This window comes from Gossypium hirsutum, chromosome A12, assembly GCF_007990345.1.
Source record: "Gossypium hirsutum isolate 1008001.06 chromosome A12, Gossypium_hirsutum_v2.1, whole genome shotgun sequence".
Lineage (NCBI taxonomy): Eukaryota > Viridiplantae > Streptophyta > Magnoliopsida > Malvales > Malvaceae > Gossypium > Gossypium hirsutum.
This window is the reverse complement of record NC_053435.1, coordinates 7,044,772-7,060,073: the sequence shown is the minus strand read 5'-3', so window position 1 is coordinate 7,060,073 and position 15,302 is coordinate 7,044,772. Positions and strand designations below refer to the sequence as shown.

General features: G+C 33.0%; 1 protein-coding gene across 1 annotated transcript; it reads left to right on the top strand.

Annotated features, from left to right (window-relative positions):
• Nucleotides 1–12,051: 12,051 nt before the first annotated feature.
• On the top strand, nucleotides 12,052–14,366 carry LOC107932732 (eukaryotic translation initiation factor 4B3). The gene is made up of 2 exons (XM_016864822.2): nucleotides 12,052–13,425; nucleotides 14,003–14,366. Exons 1-2 carry the CDS (start codon nucleotides 12,347–12,349, stop codon nucleotides 14,037–14,039), a joined length of 1,116 nt encoding a protein of 371 aa, XP_016720311.2. The 5' UTR covers nucleotides 12,052–12,346; the 3' UTR covers nucleotides 14,040–14,366.
• The last annotated feature ends 936 nt before the right edge of the window (nucleotides 14,367–15,302 follow it).

Genomic DNA, 15,302 nt, shown 5'->3' with positions numbered 1-15,302 from the left:
TTAGAGTTATGATTATCCAAAAAGCAAATATTGAATCATATTCAAATGAAAATGGCTTTGAGAAGATATGGAAGATCAATTGAACCGATGATGCGGTACTTTTATGGTATTTATATTTTACGATTTTATTAAATATAACTCTGCAAATTTTAAGGGACTAAATGGGCAATTTAACCAAACAAATTGGGTAAGGCTCTTGCCTGATGTGTCCTTCTAAAGTAGCGTTTGGTATGATGAAAAGAGATAACTGTAATGCCCCAAAATTCTTATTTCTGCTTTGGTTAAAATGTGTCACAAATTTGCATTTTGCTTCAGTGGTTAAGTGTTTTGGATGTGTGTGTGATGTCCTAAGTTCAAGCCTTGCCTTTGGTAAAATTTTAAAATTTTTCTAAGTGAAGCCTCACTCTTGTTCAATAGGCTTTTATTTAATTGTTTGTAAGCATATATTAGAATGGACTTGCTGGTCTGGTGGTTAAGTGTAGTGTTGGTGTGTTGGTGGTTCTGTGTTCGATTCTCTGTGACAGCGAGGGGTAGGATTTTTGCCCCTATTTTTGGCTAGAGTTGTGCTGATGGTGGACTACGAGTTGTGGGTGGTTAGTAGGATTTGAGGGAGGAAAATAAGTGTTTTGATGAAGTGGGTGGTTAGTAGGATTTGGTAGAACTCTTCGGTGCCCCAAAATTCTCTTTGCAAAAAAAATATTGTTCTTCACCTCTCTTTACCGAATTTTTCCTCTTCCTTTTTTCGTCTCCTTTTTGTCGTTTCTTTTTCTCCTCCTCGCTGCCATCTTTTGTTTTATTTTTTTTATCTTCTCTTCAGTCCGTCTCTCTCTTGTGCAATATTGGTTCACGTTTTGATTCGGTAAGATGAGTAATGTAGTTTTACTTTTGTTGTTAGTTTTTATTAATGCGTGTCGTTAAATGCTGGTTAGGGAAAGATTCAGGGACTCGTAATCGCTGTTTGGATACTTAGGTTTATGGAATTCTGGTTACTCGATCGAAGGTAAGGTTTTCGAAGGTTTTAGGTTGAACATCTCATTATAGTTTCATTTAAGTTTTGTTAGTAACACTGATATTGGGCGATGGAATATCGATTTTTAAGTTCTGGAGTATTCATGGTTGCATTAGCATTGAATCGATACTAGGTGTGTACGCGAAAACGCAAAAAATAGGGTTTCGACGAAAGCTGAAAACCGCACTGTCGACGTCACACGGGCGTGTGGTTGCCCGTGTGGTAGGCTGTGTGCCATAACACGGGTGTGTGATCGACGAAGCCAGGCTATGCGTGCAAGACACGGCCATGTGATGGCCAGGTAGGCCGTGTGCGACACACGAGCTAGACTGATTTGGGCCGTGTAGGCTACGCGAGTGTGTGGGCCTGCACGAGTAGTCCACAGGGGCATGTAGAGTTCTGGGCCAGGCCGTGTGATCCACACGAGCAGGCCACATGGGCATGTGAGCCCATTTTAACTGAAATGTGTTTTAAGGTTACACTGGTCGCCCAAGTCGACTGTGAACCTATTATAGGGTTGGTAAGCACTACTTAGACCCTTAAATACGTGAATTGTATGTATGATAAATGAATACTGAACTGTATGTATAACTGATATTCATGTATTAACATGTCATATGCTATATGTTGCATTGCATTGGGTTGGGATGTTGATATTTGAAGGAAGTGTACTAAAAGGCTCTTAAGTCTATTATCTGGCAGCTCAACTGCAATTTACTGTTTATGTGATGCATCTAGTACTACTTGGAGTGTAGGGATGGATGGATGTTTTAAACCCCACATGGAGTTTAGGGATGGACGGGGATGGTGTATAGAGGCTGGCTGGGCAGAACTCTGTTATTGATTAATGTATACCTAATACTGTTACTGTGATAGACTTAGGCCCTAATGCATACCTGATATTGAAACTGAAATGGGCTCAGGCCCGAACTGCTACTGAAACTGAAATGGGCTTAGGCCCAGACTGTATTTGACTGTTTGTTGTTTGACTATATGCATGTTTTATATGGAGATTACACACGGAGTTTACGTAAACTCACCCCTTTCTGTTTTATGTGTCCTGGTAATCCCCAGACTTAGACGGATCAGTGTAGCGGAGGACTCAATAGTGACCACATGTTTATTGCACTGTTTAAACTTCTATTATGGTTCTAATTCATATTTATTTACTAGGTTATTTTTTATGTAGATTGGACTTTTGGGACTGTTGCTTTTACTTTGGGTTTTCACTGTTTTCGTGGATTTTTAAATTGAAAACTCAACAAAAAATTTGGTTTAACTAGAGATAACGTTTTTCCTAAATGCGAGCGATTTTTCTTCAAATTTCACAGTTTTAAAAGCTTCTGCCATAAAATATGTTTTTAAACAAAGCAGTTAACGAGAAAATAGTTTTGAAAGTAATGAAAGATAAATAAAAGCTAACAGACATAAACAGTTTTAACTTGATACGTTTGATTTCGAACTCCAATTCATGTGACATCGCCAGAATCGGCCATAACATTTAGGCCGGGTTTAGAGTGTTACAATAACTTTCTTAGGAATTTAATTAGTTAGAAAGAGATTTCAATGTTTGGTAAGTCAAAAAATTTTACTTTCTTTGGAACCTAATGTTAGAACCATAAAAACAAGATTAAATATAAACTTAAAACTATAAATCAGGATCTATCATGTCAAATCATCAAGAATGAAACAAGAATAAAACTAGATACGAAAGTGTACCTAAATCCATGAATTCATTGAAGTTTTTTAGGATCTTGGAGATTTGATCTTTCAAATTAGCACACAAGAAATTCAGAGAATATTTGCTCTCTCTTTCTTAAGGATGGGATATTAGAAAAGTTATCTTGTGTATAATTTGAGGACCATAACTTTAATATATATAACTTTGGCACATTAGCCCTAATTCCTAATCAGCACATCATTAATTAGAAATTAGTTACTAGAGTATCTACACATATTTAACTCATACTTTATTTAATAATTAAAGCCCAATAAACCTTAACCAAATTAGATCACTTTTAATTTGGGCTAACCTATTATGATAGTAAATAATAACATGTAATTACCCTTATTATATATGTGATGTCAATATTTTCCAACGATCTCCCACTTGGACCATATATAAATACTAATTACATTATAATTACATGCAATTATATAACCTTATGAGTTCAAAATTTATTATCATATCCAAAAGGTATTTCGAACAATCTCCTCCATTAATTATGTTAGCATAGAACGAAGACGACCTTCGTTACATATATCGTAACTAAATCCATCCCTGATCATGTATATTAACATAATCAAATGACATAAATCAAGTCTGGATGTGTAGCATGGAAATTACATGCAATATGATCTAAACATATCTATTTCCAACTGGTCCTCTTTAAACTTAAGTGAGGTCAATATCAAAATAACAAAATAAAATGAATAAACCGAATACTTCATTTTTTATAAGAAAATAACCAAATATATAAATGTTTGAAAACAAACATAAAGTAATTAAAATACAAACTCCCAGTAAATCATGATATCCTCAAATAATGTAACATCTATATGAGCAGTATGCTCATGAAAGACCTTGGGTGGTAAACCTTTTATGAGTGGATTCGCTATCATGGAGTTTGTCCTAATATGCTCTATGGATATTTGTCCATTTTGCACTCTTTCTTTCACAACTATGAACTTTATGTCAATATGTTTTGACTTAGATGAAATCCTATTATTGTTGTAATACAACACCGCTGACTTATTGTCACAAAATAATTTGAGTGGTCTTTCTACATTCTCCAAAATGCGCAGCTCAGTGACAAAGTTCCGTAACTATATTCTATGGTCTGATGCCTCATTGCATGTTAAAAACTATGCTGCCATAGTGGAAGAAGCTACAAGTGTCTGTTTAACACTTTTTCAAGATATAACTCCTCCAGCTAACAGGTAAATATAGCCTGATGTAGATTTTCTGCTATCTTGGCAGCCAGTGAAATTAGATCAAAAAACCCTACAACTCCAAATGATCTGATATTTTATAAGTGAGCATGTAATCTTTTGTTCTCTAAAGATACTTTATAACCCTCTTGGTTGCTATCCAATGGTCCATACCAAGGTTGCTTAAATATCTAACTAACATCCTAACAATGTACGCAATATCCAGATGCATACATACTTTAGCATACATTAGACTCCCAATAGCTGATGCATAGGGAATCTTTTGCATTTCCTGAATTTCAATGTTACTTTTAGGGCATTGAATAAGACAAAAATTTTCTCTTTTAGCAACAGGGGTGCCACCTAGTTTACAACTTTGCATGCCAAACTTTTTGAGTACTTTATCGATATAGTTCTTTTGTGACAATCCAAGAATACCTCGAGATTGGTATCGATGTATCTGAATTCCTAAAAAAAAATAGGTGTCCCCAAAATATTTCATCTCAAAATGTTTAAATAAAAACCTCTTGGTTTCGTGCAACAAGTCTATATCATTAGCGGTAAGCAAAATGTCATCAACATATCGAACTATAAATATGTACTTACTCCCATTGAATTTGTCATACACACAATCATCAAAAAAATTCATCTCAAAATTGAATGAAGCAATTACTTGATGAAACTTGTGGTACCATTGACGAGAAGCTTATTTGAGTCCATAGATGGATTTTGTCAATTTGCAAATCATATTCTTTAGGTCTTTCGATTTAAAGTTTTCTGGTTTCATTATATAAATTGTTTCTTCAATGTCGCTATTAAGAAATGCAGTCTTAACTTCCATCTAATGTAACTTAAAATCAAAATGAGCAACAAGCACCATGATTATCCTGAAAGAGTCTTTCAATGAAACTGGAGAGAAAGTCCCTGTAAAATTAATGCCTTCTTTCTAAATATATCCTTTAGCTACAATACACGTTTTATACCTCTCAATATTACCATTTGCATCCATATTGGTTTTAAATATCCATTTACAACCAATTGGTTTTGCATCTTCAGGTAATGGGACAAGTTCCCAAACTTTATTGTCTTGCATAGACTTATACTCATCTTTCATTGCATCAATCCACTTTTGAGAACTAGAAATTTTTATGGCCTGATGAAAGTTGATTAAATCATCTTCCATCATTCCATTATCATCCTCATATTCTTAGAGAAATACAACATAATCGTTTGGAATAGCATTCTCCTTTCTTTTGTGGACCTCCTTAATGACACTTGTTCTTGAGGTTGTTGAGTTTGTTCTTTTGGAACGATTACCTCATCTTGAATAGGGATTTGGTTAACATTGTCTTGTTGAGGTTCTGGATTTACTTCTTGAATAATGATAGGTATGATAAATTGAACATCATCAAAAGTGATAGTAGAAACTGAGTTAGAATCTAATTCCTCCTCAAAAGCGATATCTCTAAATTTATTTGTCCCTCCAAACTCAACATCATCAAAAAATGTTACATTTCTTGTCTCAAAGATATTCTTAATTATGGGATCATAAAACTTATAACCTTTAGATCACTCAGAATAACCAATAATGTAGTTGCTCGCTATTTTGGATTCTAATTTCTTTTCATGTGGACTATAAGGCCTTAACTCAACTGGACACCCCCAAATGTAAAAGTATTTTAAACTAGGCTTTTGACTTGTCCAAAACTCATAAGGTGTTTTTGCAACTGCTTTAGTGGGTATTCTATTCAGAATGTAAGTCGTTGCCTTTAATGCTTCTCCCTAGAGGAACTCAGGTAAGGTAGAATGAACAATCATGCTCTTTACTATATCCTTAAGACTCATATTTCATCTTTTAGCTACACTATTCATACTGGGTGATCCTGACATGGTATATTGTGGGACAATTCGCATTCTTCTAGGAATTTCGAAAATGGTCCTGGACATTGTTCACCTGAGCCATCATATCTACTGTAGTACTCAACACCATGATAAGATTTAACATTTTTAATCCTTTTGTTGAGTTGACTCTCAACTTCAACTTTATAAGCTTTGAACACATCCAGAGGCTAAGATTTCTTATGCATGAGATATAGGTACCCATAATGTGAGTAATCGTCTATGAATGTTATGAAATATTGTTGATCGTTCCTGGATGTCGTAGGGAATGGTCCACAAATATCTGTATGAATTAATTATAAGACGTCTGAAGATCTGTTTACACCCAATCTCTTGGTTTTGTTCTATTTTCCCTTAATGCAATCGACACAGACATCAAATTCTGTGAAGTCAAGAGAATCGAAAATACCATCAGACATAAGGTGTTCAACTCTAACTTTTGAGATATGACCTAAGCGCTTATGCCATAATGATGCTGAATTTTCCTTATTTAATTTGCGTTTAATACCACGTGATTCCACATGCAATGTTTCATTATAGGATGCAACTATTTCTAGCAAATAAATGTTGTCATAACTATTTAAATAACAGTTTCAACAACATTCGAATTTAAAGACAAACTAAATTAATTCTTTCTGAATGAAAAATAATATCCAAATTTATCAAACGAAGAAACAAAAACTAAATTCCGTCTAAATGACGGTAGAAGAAAAATGGCTTTTAAATCCAAATAAAAACCAGTTCCTAATAACAACCTAAAATGCCCAATTGTTCCCATTTCTATCGATTTTCCACCACCCACGAAGATGTGTCTTTCACCATCACTTGGATTTTAGTATCTTAGGTAACCCTGTATAAAGCCACTTACGTGAGTAGTAGCACCAGAATTTATCTACCAAGTGTTTTTAGGTACTGAAGCTAAATTAACTTCAGAACAAACCAAATTAAGAATTATACCTTTCTTTTCACGTTAGGCATGATACTTGGTACATTCTTTCTCCACGTGTCTAGACTTGTTACAAAAGAAACAACTCTTTGTAGCTTGCAATTGCTTCTTTTAAGCTGGACCTTTACCAGCTTCATTTTGATATTTTCTTTTCTTCCCCTTTTCTTTAGGGGCATTGGCCAAATGAGCACTTTTAGACTTATCACGCTTCAACCTTTCTTCCTCTTTCACATAATGAGAAATGAGCTCATTTAGAGTCCATTTCTCCTTTTGATAGTTATAACTAATTTTAAATTGATTGAACTGTGCAGGAAACAATACCAAAACCATAAGAACAACCAATTCCTCAGAAAGCTTGATATTAAATGTCTTAAGTCTTAAAGCAACATGGAACATCTTCATAATGTACTCCCTTATGTTTCCTTCACCCTTATACTTCATAGACATCAAATAAGTCAGAAGTGATGTCATCTTAACATTATTTTTTTAGCAAAATTTTTCTCAATTTCGTCAAGGAAACCCTTGGCCTGAGTAATCTCTTTAGATTCTGAGCACTTAAAGGCTTCTAGAATGTTGTGTTTCATGATCATTAGACTCATGCGATTTGAACGATCCCACCTTTCAAAATCTCTATTAAAATCAGAGGTACTTTCCACAGTGAGAGTTGCAGGTTGTTCTTCCCTTACTGCAAGCTCTATGTCCATAGAGCCAAACACTATAAGTAAGTGCATTTTCCATTAATTAAAATTAGTCCCATTAAGCATGGGTATAGAATTTATATTAGCAGATATTGTGGCAGCAGAAGATAAACTTATTGAATACAGAACAAATAAAAATAAGCTCACATCAATATTCATAAGTAAATAATAAATTCAAGATAATAACTAATCCCATCTCAAGATTCCAAACACAACATTAATATCAAGTCTTTGGGTAGTAATATTAACAGTAAGTGATACTCTTGTTGTAGCAATAAAATATTAACAATAAATTATGGGAAACAATTAATTAATCTTTAGACTAATTTATTGCTTACATAAAATACCTTATAATTGTCACATATTTATCACCATAGATATTGTTGAAATTCTACCAAATATTAACATACCTTTGGGTCAATTAACAAACACATGAATCACAAAAACATATAATCATCTTGATATTTTAAATAAACTATTCTACACTAAAGAGGTCACTTTGGCAATATTTTGTTTCAACTAATCTATTTAAAATATTAGACATCACACAAAACCAAAATCTGAATTTATTTGTTTCATAATAAACTTATCTTAGTTTCATTTTGGAATCAATTAAAAGATAATTGTATGTATATGTATATTTTCCCCAAAACAAAATACATCAAAATTAAATATTAAAAAAACAATATCATAATTGACACATACCATAATTCAAACCATAGATTATAATATCATAATGTAATCGAATATTTTGAATTTTATGTCAAAATCTAATATTCTAACAGTACTACATATATATATTTACAATAAAATTCAAAATCAAATTTCACTTATCTTTAAATTTAATGTAATTAATCCGATAAACCCACGCATCCTTCAATCTGAATTAAATGAAAACTAATGATGAAACCTTTTTCAAGCACTGAATGAATATCGAGAAAGGAGAAAAATTCAAATCAATGAAAAATTGCGAACATCTCCTTCTGTACTTTCTCTATGAAACATTAAAGCATCTAATAAATTAAAAATAATAATAATAACCAATCACCATTAATAATTAATGACCAACCACATCTTAAGAGCCAAGAATTAAATTACATGGGTTTGGTCATTATGAATTGAAAGACAATAATTCAAAAAAAAAATCAAGAATTGAAAGTAAAATTACATGGGTTTGGTATAAACCCTAAAATTTCAATCATAATCCCTAAAAACATTAATCATAATTAAGTAAAACCTAAAAAAAAATTATCAAGAATTTCAAAGATTAACATATATATATACAAAATATTAAACCCATAAAATTTCATGAATTAATTATTCTAAAAGTAAAGAAGCTTAATCAATTCTCAATTATTCGACATAACGAGACTCTGATAACACTTGTTAGAATCATAAAAATAATATTTAATATAAATCATAAAAATAATATTTAATATAAACTTAAAACTGTAAATCAAGATCTATCATGTCAAATAATCAATAACAAAACAAGAATAAAACTAGATGCGAAAGCATATCTAAATCTATGAATTCCTTGAAGTTTTTTCGGATATTAAGGATTTGATCTTCCAAATTAAATTAGCACACAATAAATTCTCTGTAGTTTGGGACCATAACCCTAATATATATAACTTTGGCACATTAGCCCTAATTCCTAATCAGCTCATCATTAATTAGAAATTAGTTACTAGAGTATCTACACACATATTTGACCTATACTTTATTTAATAATTAAAATCCAACAAACCTTAACCAAATTAGATCACTTTTAATTTGAGCTAACCTATTTGAGTATCTATATATATGTAATGTCCATATTTTCCTACACCTAACATTCCCTTATGAATTACTTTCTCATAAACATGGCTATGTGATTCCTATGATAAAAGGTTGGAAAGTTACTTTCCCATATAGGTTGGAAAGTTAAAAAGATATTAAAACAAAATTAACCCTATTTTACTTTGGTTTAGAGTATTGATCTATTAAACATAAAAGAAAAAAAGCTATTACCTCCTTTCCACTACCATCTCTCTTGTTATTTTGATTGATTCTTTGAAAATAATTTTTTTAAAATTTTATTTTCGATATTTATATTTATTCATTTACATAGTATATTGTTTACATATTATATTTATTTTCTATTGTTTTCGGCTCTTTCCCATTCGATATATTGATTGAAATTTCAATTTTATTATAGTATTCATTTCAAAACAAATTTTATATATGCATTGTTATATTTAAAAAATATATGCAAGATAAAATTGAAATAAATCTGATTTCAATTAAAATTATAAATTAAAATAATATTTTTAAAATTTATCAATTAAGGTATTATTAAATATTTACTCCAAATATTTATTACTAATAAAATTTATGGTAAAATATTAAATACATCAATATTATTCTAATTTAATAAGGGTAAACTTGTAAGTTATCATTATATTCTTAAGAAAGTATTTAGTGAACTAAACGTGATAATGCAACTTTGTAGGATTTTAATCAATACTTTTTAATGCATATCAAACATTTACACCTACCAAGGTATTGACGATGATTCTCAAATATTGCATAACAGAATGTGATACGATGCAATAGAAACAAAGACATGGGGAACGAGTTACCTGCTCTTAACGGTCAAAGCTAACCCTTTCTTTTTGACATTCTAAATTCTTTAATTCAAAATGAATCAAATCTCCTCAAATAGGATTCGAACCTACGACCAGTCAGTTAACAGTAGACGGCTCTACCGCTAATCTATTAAGGAACAATGGGAGATTAGATCTCATAGAGTTCAATTACCGTTCTCCACCCATGACCAATATGAACTTGAAATTTCCTTCGTAACTCTCGAAACTTGTTCGTAGTAGCTCTGTTCCATGCCTCATTTCATAAGGAACCTCAAAGTGACTCTATTTCATTATATTCCATCCAGATCTCAATTTCATTTTTATATTGTCATGGTTATGACATAAGAGATGTCGGTTCTAGTCTATCTTTTTCTATTTCTATATATGTATATGGAAAATTCAAAAATCACCATATATATGTATATTGTCATGGTTATGACATAAGAGATGTCGGTTCTATTCTATCTTTTTCTATTTCTATATATGTATATGGAAAATTCAAAAATCACCATTTAATAATCCAACAAAAAAAAAGGGGAGATTAAGGATGATTTTAAAATATTTTATACTAGGGAATTTAATAGTCTTATGCATGACGATAATCAATTTGGTCGTTATGGTCGGGTAAAATATTATTATTCTAATTAAATTAATATTATAATTATATAATAATTTTTAAATATAAATTTTTAAATATTCTAAAAAATAAATAATGAAAATATATTAAATATAATATAAATATATATAAATTGCATAAATTTAAAATAAAATAAAGTAGTAAATTACTAAAAAAATTAATACATAAAATAAATAGAATAATAGATAAAACGATATGCGACTTTCCCCTAGATATTTTATACTTTCTCTCACAAAAAAAACCTATAACGACTACTCCATTTGTAATTTCATCGATTATTCGCCTATAAAAATATGAGTATATCAAAATATAATAATACAACTTTGCAAGATTTTAATCGATATTTTTTAATGTCCATCGAATATTGCAAACTAATTTTTTTAACAGCAATATTCCTAATAAGTACATTACAAAAAAATCATATTATATTGAAATCATAAAATAAGAAAGTATGAAACGCTAACGTTCGTAGGGTGTTGAGATTAGGCATTGTGGCTATTTTGCTATTTTGATTTGTGGGTATTGGAAGTGCATGGCATTGACTCAAATTCCTTGGTTTCTTATTTTACCAAACCACGAATATCCAACTTGTAGTGGAATAAAAAATATCCACACATAAGTTGCTACATAGCTTTTATTTTTTAATAGGTTAAAATATATTTATTTTTAGGAATTTAATTTTTTAAGAGTAACATTGTTAAAATTATTTTTTAAAATTCAAATTTATTACAAAATTATTTTTTAGCTATACATTTTTATTTCAAACACTAATAAATTTAATAAAAATAATATTACGAATTAAATCTAAATTTTAAAATTTTAACTTAAAAGCGTAATGTGGTGCAATTGATTAGATTTCGGCGTGAGAATATAGATACTTCATATTGATAATAATAATAATAATAAAAAAGAAGAAAAACCTCTCACTATTCCTTTCAAGAAGTAAAAGGGCAAAAAAAAAAATAGAGTTTAATTGTAACTAAATTTTCAATAAATTATTAAATAAATATTTTATGGTTAAGTGTAGAAGTTTTAGAAGTTGGTGAAATTAAAACTTGTATTATTGGCGGCCACAGACAAAGACTAACGAAGCTGTGTGTTATGAGGTGGAGGCTAGCAGTATGTTGTTTTTGGGCTTTCATCGGTTAAATTGATAATCGATTGTTATTAAGGTTAAAAATTGGTATGAACTAATAGAATCGGATTTAAAGATTAATATATCCTTAAAATTTTAAAAAATTATTTAATTTAAATTGAATAGTGTATGTTGTCCGCATTTTATTTTTTCGAAAAACTAGTAGAAGAGTTTGTATCCACAAATTATTATTTTTATAAAAAAAAAAAAAAGTAGGTCCCAGTATTTATTTGGTTTCAAACATTGGCAGTAGAATTGGATTCCCATTGATTAAAATATAGTGGAATAAGGAAACAATTTCCGGTAATATAAAATCCCAATCGTTCCTTGTTTTTATTCATTCTAAAATTCATCTACCATCGGATCTGAATCTGCTCATCTTATTTCTCATCGGATAAAATCCCTTCTCAGTTTCCCCATCCTATTACACTACGCAAACCAATACCAAACGACCATCAATCATGGCGGCAACTGTATCGTCTCCTTGGGGCAAAGCCGGCGCATGGGCTCTCGATGCAGAAGAACATGAAGCTGAACTCCAGCAACAGAGCCGCGCCGATTCTGCCGCTGAAAAGCTCGCGGATTTCCCTTCTTTATCCGCCGCCGCCTCCACCAAAACCAAGAAAAAGAAGAGCCAACCTATCTCTCTCGCCGAATTTGCTGCCTACGGCTCTGCTAAGCCGAGTGAGCCAACTGGCCTAACTCACGAGGACCTCCTCCTACTCCCTACCGGTCCTCGCCAACGCTCTCCCGAGGAACTCGATCGCAACCGTCTTGGCGGCGGATTTAAATCCTATGGTTCGAACCGATACAATTCCAACGGCGATGATTCCTCAAGTAATAGTAGATGGGGATCTTCTAGGGTTTCAAATAGAGATTCCAATAAAGAAATGGCTCCCTCACGCGCCGATGAGATGGATAATTGGGCGTCGGCTAAGAAATCGACTCGTGCTGGGAACGGATTTGGGGTTGGATTTGAGAGGAGAGAGAGAGGAGGGGGAGGGTTTTTTGATTCGCAATCGAAAGCCGATGAAGTAGATAACTGGGCATCTAATAAGAGTAGTAAAAGCGTGAATGCTGCTGCACCGCCACGGAGATTTGGTGGGGGGTTTGAGAGAAGAAGCAGTTTCGATTCACTTCAAAGGGATTCCCAAAGGGATTTGGATAATTGGGGAAAGAAAAAGGAGGAGACTGGCAGTAGTGCTGGTAGTGGTGGAGTGAGACCAAGGCTTGTGCTTCAGCCACGCACGGTTCCTGTGACCGAGGAGGCTAAAAAGGAATTGACTGCGCCCAAGCCCAAAGGGGCAAATCCTTTTGGCGAGGCAAGGCCGAGAGAGGAAGTGTTGAAGGAAAAGGGGAAAGATTGGAAGGAGATTGATGAGAAGCTGGAAGCTGTTAAGATTAAAGAGACAGTTGCGGTTGCAGAGAAAGAGAGAGGACGAAAGGCAAGCTTTGGTGGAAATGGGCGTGCCCCAGTTGAAAGGAGCTGGAGGAAGAACGAGTCTGATGAGGCTGCTGCTGCTGCTGATCGACCCCAAAGGTTTGTTCACTTATCTCATATTCATTGCTTGTTGATTTGAGAATATATACATATATTAACTGCGTTTGGGTGTGTTTGTGTGTGTAATTAAGTAGCACGACTATATTTTTATGCTTGCCACAATTGCTATAGAACGGTGTTTTCCTGTCTATGTAGCAGTACTCCATCGTTATATCTTTTAAGCTAGGGATTCTGGGAAAGGAAATTTAATTTATCTACCTAAATCGACAAATAGCTATGCATCTTTTTCATCTCTTGTTTTTGTTCCTATTTGAGTAATGTGTCAACAGTTATGGTAACCGGTAAGTGTAAAGCATGGGTAATACTGCGAGTACTTTCAAGTGAAAGCCTCCTGTATAAGAAAATGTCAAGAACATATTGTTAGTTGCTATGGGTCTATATGATCATAATCATGGTAAGTGATGATTGGTTTCAAACCCTTGAAATCACACACACGTTTTGAGATTCCACTTTTGAATTCTTGTTTTCTTTCGGGGAGAGCATTGTCTGCTAATTATTATTGTGCCAGAACGACATGACAAGTGTTTGCTCTGACCTAGTTTTCTTCTGAATCCAGCTCTGAGACTGAGAATGGCCATGTTGCGGACAATTGAAGATAGAGAAAACAAATATGAAGCTTAGGTCTGAAGGAAGGGAGGAGAAGAACTTCTTTTGAAATTTTTGGATGTCTAATTTGTTGAGACTTGTTTGTCTTTTGTTGTGACTGTTATTATTGTCAATGCAGTATTTAAACAATTTTGGTAGGCTTCGAATTAGTTGCATTGGCTTTGGTCAAACATGTCTTGTTTGCAGCAGGAACGTTGCTCCGTGTAGAGTTTATTAATTTTATTTTCAAGTTTTTGTTGATCTTGTGAGCACGAGTTCATTTCATCATTGTTTGAATTGGTGACCAAATAAATCCTATTTTTAAGCTTTGTGTATTAGTTGTTTCTTTTTAGCTACTCTGGTCTTTGCTATCTGATATCTTTAATCCTAATGTACGGTACGTGTATTTGTGCAAAATCAGATCATACTTTTGGGTTTTTTTTTTTTTTAAGTTCTTGACCCGAGATTCCCCCTTTTCTTGGAAAAACGTCATGGTTTAAGATTTTAGTTACGATAAAACAATGAGATGGCGTGCTCAAGTTTGCATTAGAAGATGTCATATGGCTTCCACCATTTGGAAGTCTTTTTCAGTCCTATTGGGAAGGAATCTTATATTTTGAAAGTTGAGGAACCACACTTGCTAAGCCAAGTTATATATTCTGTCATTACTACTTTCTTCTCACTTGAGTAACATAGCACAACTTGATACATGTATTGGCAACTTGCACCGCACATGCTTTGTTTTCAAGTGCATTTAGATTTTGCATGCTGGAAGAAAGGGGGTAGCGTGTAAGTGGGAAGCACGATTGAAGGCAAATTGGCCAGCCACTGCAGGGCCTACAGGAAGCCAATGGGATTTTTAATTTTAGTGAAAAGAAAAAAATTGATATGAACTGGATGTTGCTCGCCATGGCTGCTTTCCCCAGATGTGTTTGAAGTATATTTTTATGATGCATTGTTCTAATCAAATCATAACAGACTCTTTCTGGTCTAAAATTTATACACACCAATCAGCTCCCGCTCATGCAGGCACGCCAGCAATTATTAAAAATGAGAAGTACCGCATCAGGACATGTGTTAGCAGTTGAAAATAAAAGGGACTTGAAGTCAAGTTAGCAAGAAAACTTGGTGTCTGGCTTTTCACATGTTTGCATGTTGCTCACACCTCCTTTCATCAATGCTCCTCTCAGCTTTTACGGCCAACTAATTCCCTGGACCTGCCAAAAGCCAATACTTCAAAATCTTACGTCTATACAGACCAACCAAGTCTT

What these genes read in the sequence shown, in the direction of transcription:
- LOC107932732 (XM_016864822.2), top strand. Translation starts at nt 12,347, where the DNA reads ATGGCGGCAACTGTATCGTCTCCTTGGGGCAAAGCCGGCGCATGGGCT. An exon ending in GCTGCTGATCGACCCCAAAG is followed by an intron (nt 13,426 to 14,002) that starts GTTTGTTCACTT and finishes TTCTGAATCCAG; the next exon opens with CTCTGAGACTGAGAATGGCC.